Raw genomic sequence first — 25,872 nt, forward strand, 5'->3', positions numbered from 1 at the left:
TGATGCAGCTGAAGCTTATGATAATAGAGGAAGCATAAACTCACAAATCTCTTACAGTGATTTTTAATGGACAGGATACCTGTTTGTGTCTTCTACCTGACCTGAAAGGCAGCATTAACCAGGCAGGAGGTGCTGAAGGGCAGGAAGCAGCAGTCTGCCTTCAGGGACGGGTCTGGGGACACTGCCTGCTGCTAAGCTTGTATCTGAGGGGTACAAAAGCTTTTTGTCATAAAATGAAAGCACGCCTGAGAGAGAGTAATAAAATACACATGTATTTCTACAATGAAGTGTAAAAATACTTTATGTCAAAGCTTCTAAAAATGCATACCACACCACCACCACAGGTGGGGAATACAAAAGCAATCAGCACAGCTTTAGAATACAACAGGAGTGCAACCATTGCTTACATCTCCATTAGAATTCATGCTGAGCAGAGGGAGAAACAACTGAGAAGGCAAAAAAGTCCCTCATTAACAGGCTCCCAAAGCCGACATGGGGTGGGGGCGGTGCTAGCACTCTTCCAGAGGTATGCAGAGGGTACTGGGGCAAAGCTGGTAATTTTGGCAAGGCAATGCAAATGAAGTTAGGCTTTCCTCTGGAGATAGGGGGGAAATGACTTTCCCTAAACCAAAGTTTTGGGTAGCTGAGGTGCCCCCAGGTACCACATCCACAGACCCTTGGCATTATCGGAGACCTCTTGCGTCCAGTTTTGGGCTCCCCAGTTTAAGAGGGGCAGGGATCTGCTGGAGAGAGTCCAACAGAGAGCTACCAGGGTTGTTAAGGGGTTGGAGCAGGTGCCCTATGAGGAGAGGCTGAGAGACGTGGGGCTGTTTAGTCCTAGAAGACTGAGGGGGTTTCATAGATGTCTATAAATATCTGAGGACTGGGTGTAAGAAGGAGGGGACAGGCTCCTCTCTGTTGCACCCTGTTACAGGACAAGGGGCAATGGATTCATACATTCATACAGCACAGGAGGTTCCACCTCAACATGAGGAGGAACTTCTTCACTGTGAGGGTCACAGAGCATTACAACAGGCTTCCCAGAGAGCTTGTGGAGTCTCCTTCTCTGGAGACTTTTAAGACTCATCTGGATGTGTTCCTGTAAGACCTGTGCTAGATGGAGCGGTCCTGCTCTGGCAGGGGGATTGGGCTTGATCTTTGAAGGTCCCTTCCAACCCTTAACATCCTGTGATCCTATAAACCTCTTCTGTGCGAGGAGTTGGGAAATCTGCCTGAAGTGGCAGACAGGAGCCAAAAAAACATTCGGTCACGTGTAAAAACACTGTATTTGGTAACGTGGTGGTTACAAACGCTCTTGTGCAGAGGGGGGCCACTACCAAACTTTCCCAAGGCATGCCTGGGAACCTGCAAGGCAACGTGCTTTAAAACGGAGGTTTGGGCCCCGCTTCGTCCCCTTGGTTCCACATCGTTCCAAGGCACCGGCGGCCCGTCAGCCGGTTCCCGGCGGCATGCTGCAAGCTCTAACTTGTCCTTGTCGGTCCCCGGCCTAGCCGCAGGAAGGGTCGCCAGGCGGGCTGGCCTGACCCGGCCTGGGCGGAAGCAGCTCCCGCGGCGCGCGCGCGCGCTCCCGCCTCCCCACTGCAAACGAACGGCCGCGCCGCACGCGCCTCGTAACACCGCCCTCACCTCACCGAGGGGGCCCGCCCACTAGTGTTCGTCACCCCCTGCCTTCCTCGAACAATCCTCCGCGGCAGGACCTCTCTTTCCCCTACCGGTCCACTTCTCCCCCGTCTACTGTACTCGCCCCGTCCTCGCTGCACATTTCCCGCGGACACAAACGTACCCTCTTCTCGGGGGCCCCTTAGGTGGTTTCCAGGCCTTTGGGCCGGGGGACTACTTTTTTAGGTCCGCCCACCCTGGGGGCGTGGCGGGCGCAGGTAGCAGCGGCAGCGCCGTGGCCGGCAGCGCGGCATCAATGGCGACAGCGCGGAGGCTGTGTTAGCTCCAGTGCGAGGGGGAGGGGAGCCGGAGCGCGAGAGCGAGCGCGGCGTCCGGCGGGGGGCGGGGGCGGCTCGCTCCCGCGCGCGGAGGAGAAGGGAGGGGGGACGGTTGGTGGTGGGGGAGGGGCGGCGCTGACAGGGCTATGCCGAGCCGGGCCCTGCCCGCGCCAGCCGCTGCCTGAGCTCTAATCCCCGTCCGGGCAGCAACGGCCGCCGCCAGCAGCGATTGTGCCGAGCGAGCGAACAAGCGAGCGGCAGTCGCCGGGCCAGGGCCGCTATGGCTGAGCCCTCGGCCTCATCCAACTCCGGTGGCGGCGTGTCCCTGTCGCTCATTGAATCAGGTAAAACCACAGGGGTGCGAGCGGCCGCGGGCCAGGGCGAGAGCTGCTGCCGGTGCCGCCGCCGCTCCCTGCCGCCATCTTCCTGACCGTAATAATGAATTACAGTCACTTCAGGGGCTACTCCCCCCAGACCCAGCCAGCCCCGGACTCATCCCCAGTCTCTCCCCGTGTCTCTTGCAGAGCTCTACTTCCTCATAGCTCGGTTTCTGACCACCGGGCCCTGCAGGAGAGCGCTGAAGGTGAGTACAGGGGTGCCGCACACTCACCTGGGCGCACAGGCTCTGACCCCCAGCCATTCGCTGGCGCAAAGAGGATTGAAAGGGGAGGTGTGAACAGCCGGTCCCCCCGGCCCCCCTCCCTAGTTCTTTTGCGGCAGCAGCCGCTTGAGAAGCCAAAGGCTCGCTCACTCCTAACTCTAATCTTTCCCTTTTCTCTGCAGGTGCTGGTGCAGGAGCTGGAGCAGTACCAGGTCTGTGTGGGCTCTGATGAAATCACTGCGCTTGCCGTAGTCAAAAGTTTCTTTTGCTTTTCAAGTCATTCAAGTTTCTGCTACTCCACTGTCTCAACTTTTTTCTCTCAACACGTTGTTGGGGATGCGATCTGTTTCTCGTTCCCTTTTAATTCACTTTGTTTTTCTCTCTTCCGTTTAGTTGCTTCCTAAAAGGTTGGATTGGCAAGGAAACGAGCATTACAGGAGTTATGAAGAATTGGTGAGACTTGTTTTTTTTCCTAAGGAAAAAACTTTTAATTAGGATAAGAACATTGATGATAGAGCCCTTATCTTTAAAAGTAGGCCCAAGCTTTACCTTCCAGTTTCATTCTGGCTTTTAAGACATTGGAGCTATTTTGGGAAGGGCCTTAAATTTCTTTATATTAGACTAACAAAAACATAAGTGATGTTTTAAATTGAGGATATTGTTTACATAGCCGAGGTGGAGCCTGGTGTTGTGCATTGGTACATGCCACTGCCTACGTATAGGGAAGAACCAATCTGAGGCAAGGTTTCATTTCGGAGTTGCATGAGCAAGTTTGTTACGTGCGTTTTGATTTGACGGTATTTATTTTCTGGTTGGCTTCCTTCATCGGTCCCCTTCCACAGATTAGGAAATGAAATCGCTGTTCAGAAATCAAGGGTTGCCAATTCTAGTGCCCATGATTATGCTCTTTATCTCTGGCTACTCACTGCTCATAGCTTTGTTTTTAAATATTAGAAAGATTTGAGTGTTCTCTCAACAGACTGTACTTTATGCCTTCTATGGCCGATGTTTGCTTGAAATGTTTTAACTTCTGTGTGTTTCAGAATGAAAGGCTGTCTTTCTCTTGGTGTTTTATTTTACTGCTTCTTAAATAGCAAAATATATTTGGCAGTTGAATCTTGTGAAGTGATGGCCTGGTGGTGCCTCCCAGTGAGGTTTTATCCTGCTTTATTGTAGTGGATCATGTTGTCTTTGAACAGATGCTTATTCTTGGTGGGTTTTTTTGTCCTCCTAAGATTCAGGCATTCCAGGTTAATTGTCTCACTTCTTCCTTACCTATCAGTCTATGCATTTTATAGTTAAATCCCCTTGTTCCTCTTGTGTAGCACGTAAAGATCTCTGATAATTGTGTACAAAAGAAATGAAATTTTAAGTAATTTCTTAATTATTTAAGTACTGCTTAAAATGATAAACTGAATTCCATTTCTTGTACTTGTCAGAGTGATCAGCTGAACAAATGAGATTTTAAATTAATGCTTTTAAGTCCCTAAAAAGCCTAGTCTGGCTAAACAGGAATACTTTCAAGCTCTGACTTGAATCTAGCAAACCTGAAAGTAGTGTTAAGATTAAAAAGGATTATTTATTCTTTCTTGGTTGATTGGTTGTTGGTTTGTTAGTGTTTTTTCCCCCCCCCCCCAGTTGTTCTGGTAAAAAGTGGTGATATTGGGAGCTGTCATGTGTGGATTCTTCTGACTCAAGTACAGTTTTTTCAACCGTGCTTATTATGCATATGCAGTTGTCAGATTAATTCTTTAATGTGTGCTGCTTCTACCTCCTTTTCTGACACAGTTTAAAAGAAATCTCTGCACAGGGTAGTAGTATTTCAGAACATCCAAATTAATCTTCTGAAGGCTTTAGTTCATGCTTTCAAGGGGCTTTGGGAGCCTCTTGTTTTCCCACTGGTTTCACTTTGAATTTGCAGAGACCACAGACAAATGTGGTCATGCAGTGCATATATTTATTTTCCTCTTTGTTCATCGTGGAATTGGAGCAAGACTTTAAAATCACCATTCCTTCTGAAATTTGAGCATAACTAAAGGAAATGAGTTGCAAGGTTTTGTATGCACTTCTCTATTGGGGATTGTGTTTAGAACATATACTTCCTGATGAAACATGCAAACAAAATGGTTTATAATGCATGGCATAAAGTGTGCTGAGCTTTCTGTCTTGAGTGTTGTGGCAGGTACTGCTCTATTCCAATTCAAGAGGTCAACTTTGTAAAGAAATTAAGAAAAAATAAATTTTGTGATCTTTCTCATAATCAGCCCTAAGTGTCTGATGAGCTGACTTGCTTGGATATGTTTGGCTGTGAGGTAATGTCAACTATTTGAGTGATATTACCACCTTCCCATGTCCCCCCTGGAGTGCAAGCTAACCCCCTCCAATCTTTTATACATTACTTGGATTTTTATAATTAAAACACATACTGGATTATGTCTTAACATCATTCTTTCGTGATACTTGGTGTGCATTTGGGAAACTTTTTACTGAACAGATCTTACATGACAGCATGTGGTATTTTTATTCCCACTGTTCTGATGATATCAGCCTTGTCCTCATCTAAGTTCAGTCAGTAGGCTGAGGGAGTATCAGCATAAGCACAAGCTACTTCTGTCTGTGTTCTGAGCTACGTGGGCAAGAGGCCACATACCTTTGTTGGTGTGGCCCTGTGCCTCTCCTGGATGTATTGGTTGAGAATATTCTGACTGCTGAAGTAGCAGTACGGCTTCTGTGTCTAACTGGTTTTTATGTGGCCAGATCAGAGAGTGGAGTAAGCATGGGGCTGTGTGTGCCTGCTGATTCAGACCTCCCCAATAGTTTAAATTTATAGCTCTGAAGGTTTGGTTTACCTGAGTCTGTATAAAATCTACGGTACGTATTTAACTACTTCCTTATTGTGATTGACTTTATAGTTAGACAAGATTATATTATTTTTTGTATTGAATTCCCAGAAGTGTGGGGGAAGGGAGGAGTAATCAAAAACTGCACAAATCTGTGTATGACTTGAGACATTTGAATGTGTGTATTTTTATTTTTACAGTGTTAGATGTAGACAGTATGGAATCCTTCCTGAATGGGCAGATGACTGTTTTGATCCTTTTGGTTAAAGGAAGTAGGGCAGTCCTGTGCTGTGTAGCACTGGTTCTTCAAGGAAATTATTTTCACAGTGATTGTACTCAAACCTACTAGTTTGCAGCTCACTGAGCAAGGGCTGTGTGAGTGAAGTACTAGTTGTGGAAATTCTTGTGCACGATTACAAAATTCTCCATGACCTTGAGTTATGAGAGTTTGAATTTTATTTTTAATTATTTTTTTTTTTTTTTAATGAATCTTTGCCCAGTTCACCTAGAGTGCTGCAAGAATGGATGCTGTGAATGTGAATACTGCAGGCTTCCAGCAGTAAAACACTAATGTGCAGTAAATACTTTTACTGGAGTTAGTTTTACTACAGCTTGCTCAGTGGTTTTACTAGATTGGAGCTTAACAGAATTGATTTTGTTTTATAAGTTAGAATTAGAAACATTTAAACACTGTTTAATATTGCTGCTTTTAGATTCATCTGTTCTGGATGTAGCATATCTATTTTTAAAACTTGAATTTCTGTCAGGTGCTGTCCAACAAACATGTGGCTCCAGACCATTTGTTACAAATTTGCAAGCGTATTGGCCCTATACTGGATAAGGAGATTCCACCCAGCATTTCGAGAGTGAATTCCTTACTTGGTGCAGGGAGACAGTCATTGTTACGTACAGCAAAAGGTATGGTTTGTTTATTAATTCAAATGGGTATGATACTTTTTCATAAGCATGGGATAAAGCCTTAAGTGGTGAGATTTCACCAAAACTGGTCTCTACCTCTGTACTGTGTTTAATCAACCAAAGCACCAGCAATCTGTGTATTAGTGGTGTAACTTTGTATTAATTGTTGTGAAGAGAAGGTTTTAAGTTGCATCACAAGAATACTGTTATACTGAGTGCTGAGGCTGCTCAACATAGCCACTGTTACTGCAATATAATGAATCATCTGGACACAGGTGCTACTTCTCTTACAGCTCCCAACACTCCCAGTAGTATGTTAGCCCGTGTTGGTAGCTGTTGTACTCAGTTCAGTGCAAATGTGGTAACACTGGTTTATGCAAGTTTTCTTGGTTAATGCATATGGCATCAAAAATAGTAGCTGTGAATTCTGTACATACACAGGAGAACTAACTTAAAGGAAATGTTTTGCAATGCATAAGCATTTCAAACTTTATTTGATAGATTTAGGCTTTAGATTTACCTCTTTGTATTTGCCTAGGAGGGAGGTGTTCATGGGTTCATATGAAGTTTCGGTGGGTAGCTGGATGCTATGATGTGGGACTGGTTTATGAGATGCTGTTGTGTTTCCAGTTATCTGCCCTAACTGCTGTAAAGGGTAGATGCTGAATGACAGTGACTGCTCTATCCTGGAAATCAGGATTGCAGTTGTTTCGGTGTGAATGTGTCAAAAACAACTGTCAATGTGGGAGACGTTTGAAGAATCAGGGGATTTAGGTCATCTACTTAAGTAGCTTCATACTAATATATAATAAATGTTTATACTATTTATGAACAAATATTCATGAAACAGTTAAAAATTGTAAAATGTTTTGCACTGAGAATGAATGGGAAAGCTTCAGTTGAAAGGTTAGTTTTGTCTCATGTAGACTGCAGAGGCATCACCATTTAGAAGTAATTTCAATGTTTGGTGGTTGCTTGTGTTGGAATTTGTTCCTCCTTCTGTTACTACATTAAATGGATTTTTGTCTTCTCAGATGCTACACTGTCCATGAAAAGTTTTGGGGGCATTAAGTGTTCCTATATTTGTAGTTGTTTCAGTGCTGTGTTTGAGAACACCTACAGATACATTCTTTACTGTGGTTTGGAACTGCAACTCTCTTGGCATTTTTAACATGTACTTCTTATGAGCTTCAACCAATTGGTTTTAAAGATTGCAGGAACACTGTTTGGAAGGGCTCTGCATTTGCTGCTCTTCATAGAGGAAGACCACCTGAATTTCCTGTGAACTATGGCTCACCACCAAATCTTGGTAAGCTCTCTTCAGTGCTCATGGTCACTGTTGTGAACATACAATGTGTATCTTGATACTGGCCTTGCTATGACGCTGAAAATTGCACCTCAGGGCTGGATCTGGAGACCTATCTGGAGAATGTCGTGTGACTCGCTGGAGTTACGTATTGGGTGCAAAGGTCTATTTACAGCATTAGTGAGACAGTAGCCTCTAGCTACTCTTATTTTATAAACCTGTAAACCTACAGAAAATACAGATCCTCCTTTTTCTTGAGGGTCTCCTTCATGATTCAAGGAGCAGAAAGCCATGGGAAGATAAAGATAGCATTTAGCACTTCGTATTTAGGGAACGAATTTTTGGTTGGAGCAAGTTTAGAATGCTGTCTTGGTTTCATACATTGGGAAAATTGCAGATACAAAAAAGCCTGACTGCTTGAAATATGAATGTTATTTCCAGTGAGTGCTCAAGTAATATATTAATGGAAATTAAATAAAATAATGTTTTTGAATGGATTTGTTTTAAACATCAGTACATTCATTTTTTTATTTCTTGATGTTCTAGTGGAAGTGTATCGAGCAAAGCAGTTAACTGGATATGCAAAGTTCAGTACTTCATTTCCAGGAAGTATGTATCAGCATGTCAAGATGCACAGACGAATTCTTGGCCACCTTTCTTCTGTATATTGTGTTGCATTCGACAGGACTGGACACAGAATATTTACTGTGAGTTGATGAAATAGATCTGAAACTCAATGTTGTTCTAGATAGCTACAAGGGAAAAAAAATTGAAATTTGTTAGGCTAAAACTTCTGGAGATGGTTATCATTAGTGTTAAAATGTATCTGATTAGCTCCAACATCAGGTCATGCTACTTAAGCATGGTGAGATTTAAGGGTTGGAATCATGTAAGAAATTGTTGATTACCCGGTTGGATGTTGACATTGGTGTAGGAGCTTTATTCAGAGATACAGTTCAATGTTAAGTATGCTTCACATTCTTTATGAGGTAGCATAGAAGAGATTGATTTCACAGAACAGTACATTCTTGGCCCTTACCATTACTGTAAGAAATCCCTTCAAATGTATCCTAGACTTTTTGCATTCTATGGTATAGGTATGTGGTGGTTGCAGTGTAATCCTGATCCATAAGTGAATATTTTGGATTTTTTTTAATCCTGGCTGTATGACTTATTTCACTCAACCTAAGTAATGTACAGAAGTTCAAAACAGAAGCATGATTTACCAAATTGTTGCAAAACATAGCTATGTTCTATGTCCTCAATGTCTTTGAAATCCTTGCTGAACATAATCAATATTTCTTTCTAGGGCTCAGACGACTGCTTAGTAAAGATTTGGTCAACTCATAATGGCAGGTTGTTTGCCACATTACGAGGACATTCAGCAGAGATTTCTGATATGGCTGTTAATTATGAAAACACCATGATAGCAGCTGGAAGCTGTGATAAAATGATCAGAGTGTGGTGTCTGAGAACCTGTGCACCAGTTGCAGTCCTCCATGGACACACAGGGTCCATTACCTCATTACAGGTATGAGTTTTTAAGTGTTTGTATATATTGAAGTACAAGTAATGTGGATGGATTATAAGAAGCAGGCAGTCTGCAAAACACAAAAACATAAGCTTGTAGGTATTTTAATAGTAAAAACAGGAAATAATTTTGAGGAAAGAAAAGGTGCAGTTGCACCTGATTCAAAAGAGTCTGCTTTAGTAGTAGGATCAATTGATGTGACACCCTAAGATTAGCTAGGTATCTCATTTGTAAGAAAACAGTTTCCTTAGTTGCTTGTGGCAGCTGAGAAGCATAGTTGCGTGAATGGTCTACACCAATGGAGTGCTCTGTCCATTGTAACTTCTTGAAAAAGCAGATTAGTACCACTCTTTGTGGAGAAAAGTAGTGGTTGCTGTTACTAGATTAAGAAGTAATTTGCTGAGTGTACATCTTACTTTTGCATGTCCAAGTGCAAGGAACTGATGTTCTGTTTCCCATGAAGACTGACACATGAATAGCAAATAACTTTCACTGTGCCTGTCATTGTGGTTTTCACATGACTGAAATTATGTCTGTGTGACTGCCTGTGGGAATATTAAAATCTGAACATTTAAATCTCTGTCAAAAATTAGTCAAAGCCGCAAGAGAAACCTACTTTAAAAAGAACAAACCAAACCAAGCCCCCAAAAACCTGCAACAACAAAAACAAAAGGGGGAGGAAAAAAAAAAGGTTCATTGCCACCCTGAGGTCTCTGAGTATTCAACTGAAGATAATGACAGTGACAGGACCACTTCACTAATAGTAATAATTAAGCTTTTACAACCAGAGGGTGTTTCTGGGAAATACCTTGTCCTCCTATTGCCTATTACTGGAGATACATGCTGTTTTATGTGGGTGAGTGTTCTGGTCCAGTGTGTGATTCTTACAACTTTGGTCATTTGGGTGTTTGCCTTACTCTCAAAACACAAGTTATTTCAAATATGCATAGATGTTCAATGTAATATATTACATATTTAAATAGGAAGATGTGATGCTTTATGCACTGTTGGTAGTCCTTCTGGATTCAGTCTCATTTTGGCTTCTGTAATTCCTTATTTAACAGATAAGCTGGTAGTTCATTATCCAGATTTGCAGTGTTTTCCAGTGAGACAAACTTATTTTGAGGGGTGAAGAATGGCTACCTGCCAGCTTCTGAAGTTCAGTATGAAAAACAATCTTGCAGTGCTCTCAAAATTATTACCTCCGAGAGTAATCTTCATATTTGCAGTTTCTGTGGCATTCACTGCAGGGTTCTTTTTGTTTCTTTGTTTTTTAGTGACAAAGCACTTTTTTTGTGGTAGGTGGTATGGTTGATAGTGGGTTTGGGTTTTTTTAAGCGTTTTTATTGCAGTTATAGTGTCCATATGTACAACTTCAATTCCAACAGCAGTCGTAATTGGTGAACAATTTAATCAACTTGTGTAACTTGTGTTTTACAAAGTTTTCTGAAGGATAGCTTTGTACATAGTAATAAATCTGTGTCTTAAAAGAAGTATGTGTGAGGACTTGCTGTAATTTCCTGTGCGATGCTGGGTTACACATGCTGATGCCCTGCTTAATTATACCATTAAAAAAACTGAGCCTGTGAACTTTAAAAAAAAAAACAACAAAACCTTTTCTTTCTTTTTTTTTTTCAGCCTGCCCTGCTCGTTATTTCATTCATTGACAAAAGTTTTAAGTGAAAGACTGTGGCTAGTTTAGACTTCAAAGCAAAGCAGTAAATTAATTGGTTTTTATATAATGCAATCATTGAAACTTGGACCACAAACTTACTTTAAAGTATAAGATGATGATTATTTTTTTTTAAACATGAAAATGAAAGTTACTGACAGCTGCTTCAGCAGTTCCAGTTCAAAAAATACAAAGTAAATCAAGATTTTACATAAACATTTTTAGCACTTAATAGGCAGTTTTTAAATATCTTTTTGTGTGTCTTATTTTGCTGTCTTTTCTGTAGTTTAGTCCAATGGTGAAAGGCGCCATGCGATACATGGTCTCTACTGGTGCAGATGGAACTGTTTGCTTTTGGCAATGGGATACAGATTCCATGAAATTCAAGTATGTGAATGGGTTGCTGATTATCTCTGTCATGCTATGGCCAATTAAAATGAATGTATTTAACTAGCTTAAAAAAAAAAAAAAGGTTTGGTTTGGGGTTTATTTTGGTGATGATAAAAATGTTGTGGAAACAATCGATTACATAATTATTTTAAAGCACCATCATTAGCTGTATTCTTCACAGATTTACATTATTCTGTCATCCTGGGGGTTTTAATCAGGAAGTACATTAACTTCTTACTACTAAAATTACAAATACAGGACAACTAGAATTGTTGCAAACATCACTATGTTGGAACATTTCAATAAAGCTTTTCATGTTGAGCTTTCAACCCCCCTGTAGGTTTAGGATTTCTTTTGCAGAATTTGCATGCAGGGTGTGTTCAGGTTAATTTTGGAATGTTCTATGTGTGATTGCTGCTTATCTGTTTAAAAAAAAAAAATAAAGAAAGAATTAGGTTAATATTGTAAAGAAGAGACCTGGCTTGATCAGTCTGTATCTAGTATTGTGCCATATACTCATAGTTGGTATGAAATGATCCATTTTATATTGGGGAAGCTATTTTTTTAAAAAATCAATACTTTAGAAAGCAGAAGATTAGCTTACTTTGTAATTCAAACTTGTGGTAGAATTGCAGCAATGATAATTATGAAAGGCATCATTTCAACTGAATAATTTTTTTTAGGGTTGCAAGCTATAGGAGGACAGTGTTTAAACTGGATCCTTACTTAGTCTCCTTCTAAAATTAATTTAGAGGACTTTGAGATGTAAATATTGTTTAAGTTTATGCATAGACTTAAATGGATTTAATCATTGACAAGTCTCAAAGCAGCATTCTTTGAATCCTTGGACTATGTGTCATGCAAACCTGGGAATTACACTGAGGGTCTCAACATTTCCTTTTAAAAACAGAAAACATTTGAACAGAAAAGCAGAAGAATGAGGAGAAACCTGTATGCCTGTAAATGACACATTTTGCTGACTTTCTCCTTAATGTAATTCTCCATAGGTACTTACTGTGAGATTATGGCCATCTCAACTGAAAGAGTGCATACATGACTTACAGAACAGGAAACTAGTCTTTTAAATCCCCACTTTGCAAAACTTTTATATGATGTGAGAGCAGGAGTTCAGTATTTTGTGGATATTTTATGGAGAGAGTAAATCATACTTGCTGCAGGATGACAAAGAATGCTAGTTCTCTTTCATGCCATTTTATCCTTGGTAGGCAATAACATCTTGCAGGAAAAGTTAGAAGCTGCGTGGGCTTCAGATACCATTTGTGTATGTGTGTACAGTAATTTTAAAAAGTAGGCCTTATTGCTCATCCTCCTGCACAAGATTTACAGATGTAACTAGGTATTTAAGAACTACCTATTGATGCAGGTGTTTGAAGAAATGTACTGTTATGTTTTGAAATGTTGATGAAAAGCCAAGTTCTGTGGCATGTCTTGTTACAAACATTTTTTTCTTTTTAAGCAATCGGCCAGTGAAATTCACAGAGAAACCCAGACCAGGGGTTCAGATGCTTTGTTCTTCATTCAGTGTAGGTAAGTCATGTACAGATGGAGATTAGCATTGTGATTTCTTATCTTTCTTTGTAAGTGGTTATTATGATACTCTGGTTCTGAGAGCTTTATCATCTATGAAAACAGTAGCTGTCTAGTTGGTAAGTCATCGTATCTATGTGTTTTGTTACTCTCTAAGGTAAATAATGTGATTTAACCTTAGCTAACAGCAAGACAGCTAAGTGGTGCTCTGTTCCTTTTGTCATTGGTGATTTTACAGAAGTCACCTGATGCTTGTTGACTTTTTATCCATCTATACTGGATTTTTAATTTTTGTTTAGTGCCTTACTATAATGTCAGGGATTTGCAAAATCAATTTTCAAAGATACCACAGTCCATAGCAGAGGAAGTTGTTACTGCCAATAGTTAGAGCTGCTGATTCTGTGCCAGCTGTATGCAGGGATAGTCATAAAGATCTCTTCTTTCTTAGGAACGTGCAAATGTGTATCTCTAAACGTGCAGCCTTCCTGGTTTGTAGTTTTCTTTCAGTCATGTGGGTGACCTGTGGGAAGGCTTACTAGTACCAGACAGCATGAACATAAGGAGAACCTTGGGAATTTCAAAACCAAGATACCAATCAAATTGTAGCATGTTGCTGTGGTCAGGATATAGCCCAGTGGTTTTTCTGGGCTTGGGGTTTTTTGAGGTTTCTTTTGTTTGGGATGGGGGTTTTTTTTGACAGCACTTAACAGATGCCAGGAGGCAGATCCTGGTACTGCTGCCACCACAGCAAAATACTAGTATACTTATTATACTGGTTTACTTGTGGTTCTGTCCCATTTTGAAGCCATTCACATGCCACAAATGAAACACATGCTATCGTGAACAAGTCATGTAGATAATTCTGATGATAGTAAGCCATCTTGCCTGTAATCAAAAGCTTCTGTGGGCAATCAGTAGTGTTAAATGGTTCACCATTCCCCTGTTTACATATTTTTAAATCTTTGCAACACAAACTATTTTTGCTATGACTGAAAGAGCTTTCTGGGGCAAGAAGGAGATTTCCTTTCATGTCTGTGTCAGTGAAAGCATAAAAGAAGTGACACTCTTCAGGTTGTTTTTGTCGTGGTGTTTTGTTGTTGTGTGTGATCGTTTGAGGCTGTGCCTTTAAGAAAAACAGTGCTGGGACACTCTGGCTAAATGTTTTCGGTACTAGAAGAAAAACATTCTGATATTCTAAACGAATTTCCTTGGTGAATAGATAAAATGCAACTTTAAACTGTAAAGCAGTTGGAATTTTTTTTTTCTCAGTTCAGTTTGGTTTGGGAGTTGGGGGAGTGTGGGTTTCAGTCTGTTCTCCCTGCCTGCTTCTTCGTGAACTGCTGGAGTTGGCCTTGAGATAAGCAAACACTAATCCTGCATGGGCTTTTGAAGCTTACTAACAACTCTTTTCCTTAATAACTTGCCTTTCTTTCTCTCTAACCCCTTTTTGGGAAAAAAGGGAGGTAGGGGGGGAGAGAGGGGGTTATAGGGAGGGGATCCCTCCTCGGGGAGGGATTTTTGTTGTGTTATTTCTCTCTGCTGCATATTTCTGTATATATGTTGTAAATACCTGTATATATTGTGTTATATATAACCTGCTTTCCATATATGCTTGTAAATATATAGCTTTGCTCTTCCGACTGGGTTTAGCTGTGGTTTTCTTACTCTGTGGAGGAGAGAGAGTTAGGCCCTCTCTCAACCTACCACAATTGTGTTTTGGGTTTTAGTTGTTTTTTTTAACTAGGCATGAGAAATATTAGTTCTTTTTCTTGTAACAGTAGCTTATTACTTGATTTTTACAGGTGGTATGTTTTTAGCAACTGGCAGCACTGACCATGTCATTAGGATGTATTTTTTTGGCTCTGAAACACCTGAGAAAATAGCCGAATTGGAAAGTCACGCTGTAAGTAAGATTGTTAAACCTAGTAATTACTCACTTCAAGCAGTATTGAAGTTGCAGGTCAATGTTGTTAGTGGGTTTGTAGTGCTGTTCTTTTATTGAATATTTTTAGAACTTAGGCAGAATTTCAGCCAATCATCTCACTGTGACTTAACCATCAAAAAGGCTGGAATGTATCAAGAGGATATTTAGAATCATGCCTTTTCAACCGGATGTCATATGTTTGGTTTGCTCAGTTGCTTCTCTCTGAGGCAAGTGTACTTAGCTATCCACATACAATATGCTATATACAAGACATAGATAGGCTGAAGTTTTTACCATTTGACATCTTTTGTGTTAAATCTTTAAATGGGATTTGCTTTCCAGAATTTTGCTTCTGTTCATCTTGATCTCTACATCTTCAGTCGCTATGCAAGCTAGTTTATACTTCCTGAGCGATAAGTCAGCTTGCTGGCTTAGTGTTGTTTCTCCATGTGCTTCATGTAATGTGTGCTGTCTGTCTTTACTTGCTTTCTTGATATTAAAGCCACCTGTTAGGAACAGAATTTTAGATAAAATACTCTCTTTATTTTTAAAGTTTTTGGGTACCTTAGTTGAGCAGACTGTCTTCTGAGGAATCTAAAGGAAATCTGGCTTACATTCATTTGCTTAAGGCTGAGTCTTTTTTTCCCAGCACTTAATGCACAAAGAATCTGTAGTTTTGTGATGGAGAACTTAGACTTAATTGAACCTTTAAAGCTGTTTCAAGGGCAGCTCTTAATACTCATCCTCATTTTGTTTCCATTAATTTGTTTTCTCTAACATTTAATCCGATTTCAATAATTTATGTTAATGATAAGGTTTGACCAATGTGTGCTTTGTATGCAGCACATTATCTGCTTTTCCTGTAGTTTTTATTATGGTACAAGTGAATAACTAATTGTATATTTCTTAAAGGAATGTGTAAGTAGGAGAAGGAACAACAGATTCCTCTCAATTATAATTGGCTCAGGATACTGGAAGTACAGGTTGGACTTGATGATCTTTGAGGTCTTTTCCAACCTTATTGATTCTGTGATTCTGTATATTCAAGCATGAGCTAATTGGTTGCTGAGTTATTTTATTAGTCTTTCATAGTGAGACATTTTTTAATAACCTGAGTTCTGAATGCATTAATGGTTAGTGAATTCTGGTAAGCAATTTTGGACGTGGATCATGCAGCTAAAACAGTTGGAAGTTACACCATATGCACTGTTTTTTTCACTGTTTCATATTTTACCAAGCTCCAAGTTGTCAAAACCATATTTCCTGTTCAAAAATGTAATTTCTAAAAAAAAAAAAATAAATGTGTTTTTTCTTGCAGGACAAAGTTGACAGCATTCAGTTTTCTAACAGTGGTGATAGGTATGTTGCAAGGTCCTCAATATGAAAGATGAATATGTTATTTTGGAATTGGGAATGTACTGTTCTTACCTTGAGGATTCCAGTTAGAAAATTCTATTCATGTAGCACTCAAAGGGGAAATTTGGACTAACATAGGAGAGCATAGTTAAGTTTCAGCTGTCTGTCTCAGCTTTCTATTAATCTTTGCTAGACAATGTCTTTGAACTGGCTGGAGTTCGATTTACCAGAAGTTATGTTACTACTTTTTAATACACCCAATGTATTTGTGGCCTCATAAACATCCTCTTCTCCCTCATTTCCTTGTAGTTTGAGGAAGTATTGGATCAAAATAGAAAATGGGAAAATGCAACACAAATGGTCTAAAATAAGTTTTAATCCTTTTCATTCTTTGTAGCCTACTATTGTGTTCTTTTTTTTAATGGAAATTGATTGGATAGAATTTTTAGCTGATTGGAGTGAAGGAAGATTGTGTAAATTCAGTTTGTGAAACTTCACCCATAATTCAGTACAGAATGGAATCAAAATTGACCTCTGATTTGCTTATCACTAAATCCATCCTTGAGGGTAAAATCCACATATCGGCAAACATAAGTTGCAGCTTTATTTCTGTTGTCTGCTCTTTCTCTTTGTGACACTTTCAATGGAAGGTGTTTTAAGATTTACAATGATTATTAAAACTGTAGCAAAATTGCGGATGATCATTGTATATCTAGCACATAAATTTTTCCTGTGCGGAAGCCGGTCAGCTGTCCTTCGAAGGGTTGTGATTCGTGGACTGCAGAGATTATCTTTGAGTGTTTTACAGTCTTTCAGTTTTTCTTAAGGAATTTTTGTTCTGCTGCATTGATAGCAGTCCAGGCTCCTATTTCATGAGCTGATGAACTATGGTTTACAGTGGTAAACCACTGGTAGTCTTCTCTTTTATGTATATTTGTGGGTAAGAACATCTCAGGTTTTGCTGTGCAGGTCTGTTCTTGCCTGTACTTCAGTTTCTGATACTCTGTGGTTTCAGAATAGATGTACTAAAGTACTTCATTAAAGTATTGTAATTGAGAAGTAGCTGAGGAATTGAAGTTAACTTTGGAACTCATTTAATAATGGCTGGACTTGATGATCTTCAGGGTTTTTCCAACCATCGTGGTTCTGTGTGTTTTGACAACGTCATTTAGTTTTTCAGTTCAGAAAAGCTCTCTTTCCTGGACTTACAGAAAGAAAGTTAATGGAAAGGTAACTCTAAGAGGTCTCCTGCACAGGAGTTTCACTTGTATCAGCCTTTCACTGCAGTGTTTTAAATTGTGGTGGTGTGTTACTCTGAATATATTTCAAAGCAAATTCTTTTGAAGATTATTTAACTATCTTTTAAAACTTCTTCAAGGTTCATAAGTGGCAGTAGAGATGGAACAGCTCGAATCTGGCGTTTTGAGCAAGCAGAATGGAGGAGTATCTTGTTGGATATGTCTGACCGATTACCAGGGTTGGTGAAATGTCTTTTCTTATCTGTTTTGTAAAGTCAGAAGGTTTGAAAAACTCATCAAACATGCTTACAGTCAAACTTGAGCAACTCTTAGCAACAAGTGTCTGGGTCTTTAGGAGACAAAACGAGTGTTTGGGTGATGTAATAATCTGCTAAATTTTAGTCCGTGCTTGGATCAGTGCCCTAATATTTATATAGCTTTCAAATGTACACTGTGCCAAATGAGTGACATTTTTAAGGAAAAAGGTTGAGTGCAGTACATCTTCTCTATCTAGTTTACAGTCAGACACCTGATGTGTCACAGGAGAAACATTTTTAGATCAGTGAAAATAAGGTAGACAATAACCTCCTTCAAGGACAGGTCAATGACTAGTAATAGGTGGGTTTTATCAAGCACTGATCTTACTATTTTCATTGATTCTTTTGTACTTTTAAAAAGTGTATTGATGAAATGTGTTGTGGCACACAGTTTGAATAGTGTCATTACTGGTGATGATCAGGATATTACATGGCTCTGGATAAACCTGAAGGGTGGATGATTTACAGTAGTGCAGAATGCTAAGTCAACTTTTGTAGACACTAAGCAGAAATTAATTTGTAGGTGATTAAATGAGGAAGAGGGAATCAAACACACAAACCAAACCTTGGGTCTAGGAGTTGATTGAAGTGTGATTGCAAGCTCTTCTTGTGATGCAGCCATGGGGGGGAAAATAAAGTGGTTTTACTAAGAAAAGAGAAGGTACTAATATTTGAGATTTGATTGTGGCACCTTTCTGAGTTAATGCTACAATTGTCATTGTGTGTAATTCAGAGAGCCTTTGTAGGGGAGGCTACTGGTTGATGCAAGATATAGACAGTACTGTGTGAAGATATGTTTCAAAGAAAGCTTGTTCCTTTGGTTGACTAAGATGATGAAAGGGAGTGTTACAGTATCCTATAAATGTATTTTGGGGGGAGAAATGAGGAAATATTTGGTATGAACATCAACCTATTATTTTTATTTATGTTAGGACTTAGAAAAAAAATGCTAAGTTAACATAGAAATTAGCTCCTGAAACAGAGTGAGTCAGAAATCTCTTGACTGTCAAAAGTCAATATTCTTAAAGGAATTACGGTAGGATTCAAGTTGTAGAAGAGACAAAACCTCATGGAGAAGGAAGGCAGGTTTGCCTTGCATCTCAAATGGGAAGGGCATTATCATGTCCTATGAAATAAGTATGTGAGAAATCAAGATTTGCTTTGTTGTTGATAGCTTCAAAAGGTATGAAGTTTATGGCCAGAAGTTTAAAACCAAGTGTAATTCTTAACATTCTCTCCTTTGCCTGATTGTTAACAATGGAAAACAAGCTATTTTTCTAATGAAATATCTCATGCCTGTTTAACTCCTTAAAATAGTGATACATGTTCTGAAGAAGACAAATTTATGAAGCCTAAAGTAACTATGATAGCTTGGAACCAGAATGATAACTATGTTGTCACGGCTGTCAATAATCATCTGCTCAAAGTTTGGAATTCCTGTACAGGGCAGTTGCTTCATGACTTGGTGGTATGTAATTTTATTTGCTTTTTGGAGTAGATGTTTTTTCTAGAATTGCAGTGGTGTGCATGCTGAGTTCATAATTAGATCTGATTTGTCTTTAAAACTTCATATGAATGGTAAGGACCCAAAACTGTCTACTTCCTGCATTTGAACAATCCTTCCCCTAGCTGCTGTGCTGAACTTGATTTTCCTGTGGAATAAATAAGTTTTTGTGCAGTGACATGCTTGCCCATTGAACAGTTCACTATTCTTTAGCAAGAGCTCTGTACTATTAGAGTTCTTGCTTTTAATCTAGAAAATTACTGAATTTAGAATGATCAACTGTTTCTGGCTGGCTGACTTAGTTTCCACAGCTAGCAGTCCAGATAAATACACTGTAAATGACCACGTATCTTTGGAGGCAGCTTGTACGGGTCTAACTTTCCAGAAGTCTGATTGTGAGGAGAGTATAGCGGGGTGCTTTAGGTTCTGCTGTAAATATCCTGTTGATGTGGATTTATATCGTGGTGTTTACATGTGATGTGCAATTTGAAATTCTAGGGACATGCAGATGAAGTGTTCGTCTTGGAGACCCATCCTTTTGATTCCAGGATAATGCTGTCTGCAGGTCATGATGGCAACATCTTTATATGGGACATTACCAAAGGCACAAAAACAAAGCATTATTTTAACATGGTAAGGTCTTTTTGTAAACTCTTTCTGAACACACAGCAGTGTGTTCACATACAATTTTAAGAAATTGTCATCAACATGCACACCTTCAGTCCCCTTTGGGGGAAAAAAAACAACCAAACCAAATCCCACAACACTCTAAAAGCCAATCAAACAAAGCCCGCCAAAAAACCCAAGACCAGTAAAATTTATAGGTTAGGCTTTTTTTCTAGAATTTTAATGTTTGAGGTTCTTGGTTCTTGTAACTATAGGTGCAAAGTGGCCAGAAACAAATTTCAACTGTTTCACGTGACTGAAGAGGAGGGCCAGGATTGCCACTCTTGCCTTCTCTCAGCTGGCCTCTTCCATTCTCTTCCTCGAATCAAGCGCCTCTTGGCAGACCTCTTACAAAGCTGAGACAGCTCAACTCATCCTCTGCAAAACTATTCCCTACTGCCTTCCACTGCTGCTTCTCTGAAGCACTTGAATTGAATTCAATTACAGAGAGAGAAATTGTGAAAATTTGCAGGTCTGTGCAAGGAAGGTGAAATACAAGGGAGCAGAACAGGACTTGACTTTGATTACAGTCAGTGTCTGAGCTCTTCAGACTCCACCAGTTGATAGGACTTCTTGGTCTGTGAGGTGGTATGAATAGTTGACACTAAGGCTATAGTAACTGTTTTCTTTGAGTGAGGTTCCAGCTGAAAGGTCCTGCTTTAGACCATTATTTCAAGAGTCTATGGACAAATATTTATATTCTCAACTTTCTTAGAACTGGTTATGTCATTACTATGAGCATTAGTGGATTTCTCAAGAGCTCCCTTGACTTTATGTCCATTTGATAGCTCATGATTAATACTTTAAAATGGATTGTGTTCATTGAGATTTAAATTGTGATCCAATCTTCATAGTAATTCTTTCATCTTTTTTTCTGGTTACAATCAATAGTGATTTATTTTTTTCTTTAGCTTTACTATTCCCTGTGCTTTCCTGGAAGAGATTTAAAACCATCAGTATACATTAGCTGCAGTTTATTTTTTCATCAGTATCCAAAAGCTTTTTTTCTTTACTTAACAGTGAGTTTCTACCCTTTAGTGCATCTTTTAGAACTGTACGACTTAGGACTTAAATTCACGTGTCAAGGGGAAAAGACATAATCAGAAGTTACAAGATTATGCTTTCATAGAGGTGTTTAAGAGGTGCATGACTGCTTTTGATAGTGTAATTTTTAATGCTGTTTGCTCAAAAAAAAAAAGAAAAGTCAAATAGTCTTAAATTTCTTTCCTTCACTCTAGATTGAAGGCCAAGGACACGGTGCTGTTTTTGACTGTAAATTTTCACCAGATGGGCAGCATTTTGCATGCACGGATTCTCATGGGCATCTATTGATATTTGGTTTTGGCTGTAGCAGACCTTATGAAAAGGTAAGTTCAGCTTTTTATTAGAACTGTTTAATCAAGCTTCTAACTGAAATTAGATGAGTTACATTCATTTCTCAAAAAAATCCCATGTGAAAAAGAGTTTTGTATGGGTACAGGATCTAAACATAACTGGTTCCTGATGTCTGAGTTCTCTTGCATGAATGTCCTGGCACAGCAGAAACAACCAGTGTTCTAATATTCTCTTGCAAGTAGCTCCCAGGAACTTTTCTGGAATATGTTTCTATCTTCCAGCCAGCTAATCTGCATATCAGTTATTCAACCTCAAAAGTCTTTTTATTTCTAATTTCTGGATATGGTTTAACCTTTACAGATTGGAATGTATCACAAAATTTAGTGCACTGCTACATCATAAAAAAGCTGACTGTATGTTAAGAATTTGCTAGCTTATTTCCATTAGTAGAACTTTCGGTTCTCTAGGCTTTCCCTTATTCAAACTGAAATTCACTGTAGTAATTTCATTAAAATGAGCAAAAGTAAATATTCATCCAACACTCTGGATTTTGAAATGTTAGAAGTATGTCCATGGACATACTTGGCTTCTGTGAGTCTTATCAGCCTATTTCCTCTTTGTTTTGATAAATACTTTTATTCCTGCTTTTTTCAAAATAGCTTTTAAAAGGGCAGTTCTGGCCTATGCTTTTTTCACTTCTCTCTCATTTTTTATTTTAAAGTTGCAACAGCAATTCCTTGTTTGTCATTGTCAAGACATTATTTTATTCTTCCTCTACGTTCCTAGCTGAAACTTACTCTCTTCATCTTGCTCATCATTGCTAGGAGCAAAGATTCTGAGAGTGATCTAATACTGTGCAGCCATTTTTATTCAGCTGTGTGGATTTCACAGACTTCCAGCTGCAGATAAAACTCTGATGGACATTGCATGATTTAAGATGAAGCTTTACTTTGAGAGCTTAAATTGAAATTCAGACAATGAGTTCCTTGCTTGGAGACCGAGGAAACTTTTCCTAATTATGTGTGGGGCGAAAAAAATAGAATGAGACATTAAAATATTTTAAAGTGTAAAGTAGTACTTTTTTTTCTGCAACTTACCTCAGTTCATTTGCTAAAAGCATTCTGTTGTCTGGAAAATCACTATCAAAAATGCAACATCCAGAAGGGTTAATTGTAGCTGTGTGTAACTCTTGTTATTGGGAACTTGCCCTTTTGTTCATACTGACGGAGATTTTAGGTATTCTAGTGCCACTTGTTCTTCCCTGTTTTCTACCATATTCTTTTCTTTTTGGTGGTTTTGGTTTTGGTTTTTGTCCCCTCAAATTGATGACATAAAAACTTCATTTCATTCTAGATTCCTGATCAGATGTTCTTCCATACTGACTACCGTCCGCTTATTCGAGACTCTAACAATTACGTCCTAGATGAGCAGACTCAACAGGCTCCTCATCTCATGCCCCCTCCCTTCTTAGTAGATGTGGATGGAAACCCTCATCCAACAAAGTATCAAAGATTGGTGCCAGGAAGAGAGAATTGTGCAGATGAACATTTGATTCCTCAGCTTGGATATGTAGCAACAAGTAAGAACAGTATGACGAAAGACCTACATCTGGAAGTTAGTTACTGTAGTAATTCTGAAAGGGAACAGAGTAGATAGAAGTGGTTTTAAAGTGTCTTTATTTTCTCACATGCTAACTATTGTGTATTTATGTTCACTAAAGATGATGAAAGGTCCCACAGTGAATACAATTTTAAACAAACAAAAAATCAGTCAAATGCATGTCTTAGTTATTTTCTGCAAGGACAAACTCAGTTGTAGACTCCCTAAATGTCTCATTCAGAATAAGTAAATGGAATCATTTCAAGAGTGGTTTTCATTGTGTTTGCTTGTAGAAGATGTCTTGCTGTGATGTGAACAATGAAATTAAATGATTTTATAATGACTTGTTAATTTGGTAATCAGTTAGTTCAATTAACTCATTAATTTTATTTGTATATTACACTTGCAAGGTGATGGAGAAGTGGTTGAACAAGTTATAGGCCAGCAAACAGTTGATCAAGATGAACAAGGCCTGGAGCCCAGCATTCTTGATGGTATGATTAGACAATTACAACTACAACAAGATCAAAGATTTGGAGTTGATCAAGAATCTGCTTCTGTTGGTCCACAGAATGGGGAAGGAACACCTAGAAGAGGTTAGTACTTGGTGATAAATTCTTAGGTAATTGCTTTGTCTCCATTTTTATCATGCTGTAAGATATTTGAGACAGTGGTTTTTACTTCAATGTTGTTCTGGGGATTTCCTTCAGATAGTGATATCTGGTTAAGGTCTTCCTTATTCATTAAAGCATTGCTGCTCCTGTGATTAAATCACAAAACAAAGCCTTCCACTTTTCCTTTTAAAGAACATGAATTATAGCTCTTGTAGAGTGCTAGATATTTAATAGTCCTTGTAAAGTACTCAAATAACATTTGTATGAGCTATGTTTACTTTCCTCTAAGGTTTGGAAAACAAATATTTTGACACTATTGAAAATCAGTTCCCTTTCTTTTCTTTACATATTTAAAGCAGACATTCTTCTGATCTGTGTCCTTATAGTTTTAATTACGTAAGCTCAGCTGCAGTAAAAATGCTTTTTTAGAACCTCCCTAGCCTCAGAACAACCTGAAATAGTCCAGAAAAACAGCTCTGTCCCATTACTTCTTTCACTGTATTAAAATAGTAGTAGATAATAACGATTTTAATACTATATGTGCAATCATGCTGTTTTCTACAAGACAAATAATTTCCTGAATGCAATGACATACACTTATGATCATGGCGATGAGAACATGCAAAGTATTAATGTTTTATCTGGTATTAAGAAGGATGAAGGTTCCTATTCTGTCTAGTATTGGAAAAAATATGGTGGGTTTTGTATATTTTAGCTTTTAGAAGACCAAGTTTCGACATCCAGTCTCCTCCCAACATCGGTCTGCGACGTAGTGGGCAGGTTGAAGGTGTGCGCCAGATGCATCAGAATGCTCCACGAAGTCAGATGGCTACTGAGAGAGACCTTCAGGCCTGGAGACGAAGAGTTGTCGTACCAGAAATACCACCAAGCGTACTCAGGTCTGCAGACTGCTTACTGGGCTGCAAACATAACTAGAGAATATATTATGCTATTTTTGTTGTTGTTGTAAATCCAGTGTCATCAGACCTAAGCTAAAAGAGATACATGGCGTAGATGGAAATACTTCAGTGTTATGTTCAACTGTGCTGAAAAACTTCTAATTGTAAATTCCATTCCACAAAAATAGTTCCTTTAGATAGAGAATGAATCTTCCATATTTCAGTATTTTAGGTCATATTAAAGGCTAGATCAGCTAAGTCAGCTAGCTGACCTAGACTTTTGCTTTTCCCATAATAAAGGCATATAGGTTAAAGATGTTTACGTGAAAGAGTTTGGAGAGGTTTGACTTTTGTGAGACTTTGTGGAGGGTGATGTGTTTTGACCAGGAGCAGAAATGAACACTTGAAATGCAAAAGATTAGCTGCTTTGAAAAGTACTATCAGTATGCACCTGTGAAGCGGATAACAAGTAGCAGCAGCTTAATACTTGTTTTTAATGGTACAGCCATATGCATGGCCAAATCTCTGACATTTTTGAAAAGCTTTCCCAGTGTTGTGAGGTAAGATCATTGCAAGGGAGAAAATGTGGATTGAAAACAGGGTTGAGAAAGTTTATTATGGTCTGATGTTTGCAAAGAAGGGTTTCTTACAATCCGTCTTCTTTTCTTCTGTCTTGAAATGACAGGACATGTTATAGGTGTTTGAGGAATAAGAATATCTTGAAATTAATAACATAGTGGGATAAGGTGTTAAAGCTAGAAGCTTTAAAGAGAACCATTTAGCTTTACACTATTGGCAAAACAGCTGCAGAACTAGATTTTTGTTACATTCCTCTAGGAAGCAGGAAGAATATCGAATTGCAAAAGGGGAAGAAGAGAGAGATCTTTATGCAACAGAGAAGAAAAAGTCATTCGAGTCATTGGAAAAGGTATGCAGCAGCTTCTAGGAAAATGGGCATTCTGTGCCCAGGGACAAGAGATGGTTTAAAAACTGAAATGAAAGCAGACATTTGTGAAGGTACAGTTTTCAAAGGCTCTTGCTGATCCAACTTCCATTTTTTGAAGGACAAGGTTTGATTTATTTTTATGAATACATTCTTTTTATTTTCAGTCTTGCTTCCTTACATCTAATGTGTATGGTAGTAATTTTTTTAAGGCATGCTTGATTACAGGCCATTCTGGTTTTACTGCAGTTAGTTTCAAAGACATTTGCTGTAGGTCCATGCTAAAGCATTGAGGCAGATGAGAATGTTCAAGGTTCTGTGTTGAAGAATTAAATACTATATTGCTATTCCCTTGTCATTTTACTTTAGGTAACAGTGTTTTGCATGGGGACTTGCCCAGTTTGGAATGATTTTTTTTCATTCACAGTATGATAGCAGTTGGAAAGGACCTCTGATACAGTCACCTAGTTCAACTCCTCTGCTAGAGCAGGATTACCTAGGGTCACACAAGAATACATCCAGACAGATTTTGAATGCCTTCAGAGACGGAGACTCCAAAAACCTCTCTGGGCAGCCTGTTTCAGTGCTGTGACACCCTCAAAGTGTAGAATTTTTTCCTTATGTTTACATAGAACCTCTTGTGTTTCAATTTGTGTCTATTGCCCTTTGTCCTGTCGTGGGACAACACTGGGAATAGTCTGCCTCCATCCTCC

General features: G+C 39.1%; 1 protein-coding gene across 1 annotated transcript in view; it reads left to right on the plus strand.

The window, feature by feature from the left end:
* Window positions 1-2,070: 2,070 nt before the first annotated feature.
* Window positions 2,071-25,872, plus strand: part of BRWD1 (bromodomain and WD repeat domain containing 1) — a 53,735-nt gene continuing 29,933 nt past the window's right edge. Inside the window, exons 1-20 of the mRNA XM_054165772.1 lie at window positions 2,071-2,302; window positions 2,483-2,541; window positions 2,742-2,771; window positions 2,953-3,012; window positions 6,167-6,317; window positions 7,528-7,626; window positions 8,170-8,330; window positions 8,933-9,154; window positions 11,113-11,213; window positions 12,694-12,764; window positions 14,567-14,667; window positions 16,007-16,047; window positions 17,423-17,521; window positions 18,917-19,067; window positions 19,602-19,736; window positions 21,008-21,136; window positions 22,458-22,683; window positions 23,114-23,299; window positions 24,033-24,216; window positions 25,054-25,144. Coding sequence (XP_054021747.1) covers window positions 2,239-2,302; window positions 2,483-2,541; window positions 2,742-2,771; window positions 2,953-3,012; window positions 6,167-6,317; window positions 7,528-7,626; window positions 8,170-8,330; window positions 8,933-9,154; window positions 11,113-11,213; window positions 12,694-12,764; window positions 14,567-14,667; window positions 16,007-16,047; window positions 17,423-17,521; window positions 18,917-19,067; window positions 19,602-19,736; window positions 21,008-21,136; window positions 22,458-22,683; window positions 23,114-23,299; window positions 24,033-24,216; window positions 25,054-25,144 — 2,361 coding nt within the window. The 5' untranslated portion in view covers window positions 2,071-2,238. The remainder of the gene's footprint in view (window positions 2,303-2,482; window positions 2,542-2,741; window positions 2,772-2,952; window positions 3,013-6,166; window positions 6,318-7,527; window positions 7,627-8,169; window positions 8,331-8,932; window positions 9,155-11,112; window positions 11,214-12,693; window positions 12,765-14,566; window positions 14,668-16,006; window positions 16,048-17,422; window positions 17,522-18,916; window positions 19,068-19,601; window positions 19,737-21,007; window positions 21,137-22,457; window positions 22,684-23,113; window positions 23,300-24,032; window positions 24,217-25,053; window positions 25,145-25,872) is intronic.

The sequence above is a fragment of the Dryobates pubescens genome, chromosome 12 (assembly GCF_014839835.1).
Source record: "Dryobates pubescens isolate bDryPub1 chromosome 12, bDryPub1.pri, whole genome shotgun sequence".
Lineage (NCBI taxonomy): Eukaryota > Metazoa > Chordata > Aves > Piciformes > Picidae > Dryobates > Dryobates pubescens.